The sequence below is a fragment of the Pinus tabuliformis genome, chromosome 1_1 (assembly GCF_031772625.1).
Source record: "Pinus tabuliformis cultivar Carrire ecotype Pingquan chromosome 1_1, CPIR1, whole genome shotgun sequence".
NCBI lineage: Eukaryota > Viridiplantae > Streptophyta > Pinopsida > Pinales > Pinaceae > Pinus > Pinus tabuliformis.
Genome location: NC_142297.1, coordinates 786,737,284 through 786,739,003, shown reverse-complemented (window position 1 = coordinate 786,739,003; position 1,720 = coordinate 786,737,284). Strand labels below are relative to the sequence as shown.

Here is a 1,720-nt window from a genome sequence, read left to right as displayed (position 1 = left end):
TTGAGTGTGAGGGCTGGACATCAAAACAATAGCATTTTTATTTGAAGGCACACGCTCGCTTGCTTACAGTTTACGCAGGGCTTCAAAGGACCTTCCATGGATCTGTTTGCCCGCCTGCTCATCATTTTGATATTGTTATTATTGCTGTCGATGCATCCATTCATCGAGATCGCAATGTTACAATTCACAACCGCCCTTCATCATATTTTTTCTTACATCGATATGTCTTCCTGCATCTGCATCATCTTATTATTAACAGCATTTCTTAAAATCCGTCCCTTCATCAAGATTCTGCTGGCAAAGGATACGACTATCCGTCGTCCTTCTGCGTCCTCGGCGGGCTGCTCTGCGTCCACTTCTTATCCCCATTATGACGTGTTCATAAATTACAGAGTCCCAGACCTTAAACACACTTTGGCCCTCCCTCTCTACCATAGTCTTCAGTCCCGGGGGTTGCGAGTCTTTCTTGACCAGCGTGAAATGCGGGTTGGATGCAACATTTGGGATCAAATAGAAGCCGCTATTGGTGTCGCCTCGGTTCATGTAGTCATCCTCTCTCCAAATTATGCAGAATCGGCTTTTTGTCTCGATGAACTCGTCCTTATGGTAAAGTCGGGGGCTATCATCATTCCTGTATTTTACGATTTAAAACCTGAGCTCGTGTGCACGGGCGAAGATAAAAGTGGAGCATACGATAAAGCCCTTGGCGCACACGAACAGACACTGAAATACGACAAGAAAAGAATTCAGAGTTGGAGAGACGCTCTGTCTCATGTTGCAATTATAAGCGGCTTGGAGCGGGAGGCATCGAATGAGTGAGTATCCTAATCTGTGTAAATTCGTTATAGCTTGTAGTGTGTAGGATTCTCAATAGTTATCTAACGCTCTGAATATGAACATACAGGGAACTCTTGCATAAGGTCGTCGAGAACGTGTTGAAATTCTACACCCCCGAGTTCGAGAGTGGTCGGTGAATTGTTGACAGCGTCCATCGTGGTTGATTGGCGAGAGAATCACGAATATCTGAGTTAAGTGATGATGCGTAGGAATTCCATTGCACAAGCTAGTATATGGCACAGGTCTTTCTATTATTAAAGAATAGGTTTGGAATAAAACTATGTAATGCCCAGACATACCATAGCTATTTAAGAATTAGTAGGGTTGGAATAAAGCAATGTAATGCTTGGATATGCGATATATTTTGAAGAATAGTAGTCTTGGATAAAAAATTTGTATGTGGTTATTTTTATATTTAGATTTTCATGCGTGGGTTTTTCTTTTCTGTTTTTTTTTTCTTCTGTTCTTTGTTCTTTTTCAGTGGAAGGGGTATTCAGTTGCCATTCACTTGAACTGTGAGGTTGTATATGGGCAATACATTAGCTACAATGCCTAGATGTGGGTTGCCATCCTTTAAGAAGCTGTTTGATAGAGTTAACTGGAAGGGTAATTCTCATATTCTTGCACTCATGGAAGTATTTATCTCTTTTTACCAATCTCACAAATCTACATGTCTGGTTGTGTAAGTCAGACAAATACATCTAGTGGGGCTGATGCCTTTGAATTGTTTTCTCCAACTCAGCATATCAGTGTTTCACCGGAGGTGAGCATAACACTGCGATGGGCTTTTCCTGCCTCCTCCCTGCAATTGCCAATATTTGATCCCTCTCTTAGATTCGAAAGTCGCTGCAAAAACAATGTGCCATCCTTTCCTGGTTACAGG

General features: G+C 42.0%; 1 protein-coding gene across 1 annotated transcript; it reads left to right on the top strand.

Moving 5' to 3' along the window:
• On the top strand, positions 1–1,191 carry LOC149216353 (toll/interleukin-1 receptor-like protein). Its single transcript, XM_089391192.1, has 2 exons — positions 1–815; positions 905–1,191. Exons 1-2 carry the CDS (start codon positions 97–99, stop codon positions 972–974), a joined length of 789 nt encoding a protein of 262 aa, XP_089247318.1. The 5' UTR covers positions 1–96; the 3' UTR covers positions 975–1,191.
• Positions 1,192–1,720: the final 529 nt, after the last annotated feature.

What these genes read in the sequence shown, in the direction of transcription:
- LOC149216353 (XM_089391192.1), top strand. Translation starts at nt 97, where the DNA reads ATGGATCTGTTTGCCCGCCTGCTCATCATTTTGATATTGTTATTATTG. An exon ending in GAGCGGGAGGCATCGAATGA is followed by an intron (nt 816 to 904) that starts GTGAGTATCCTA and finishes ATGAACATACAG; the next exon opens with GGAACTCTTGCATAAGGTCG.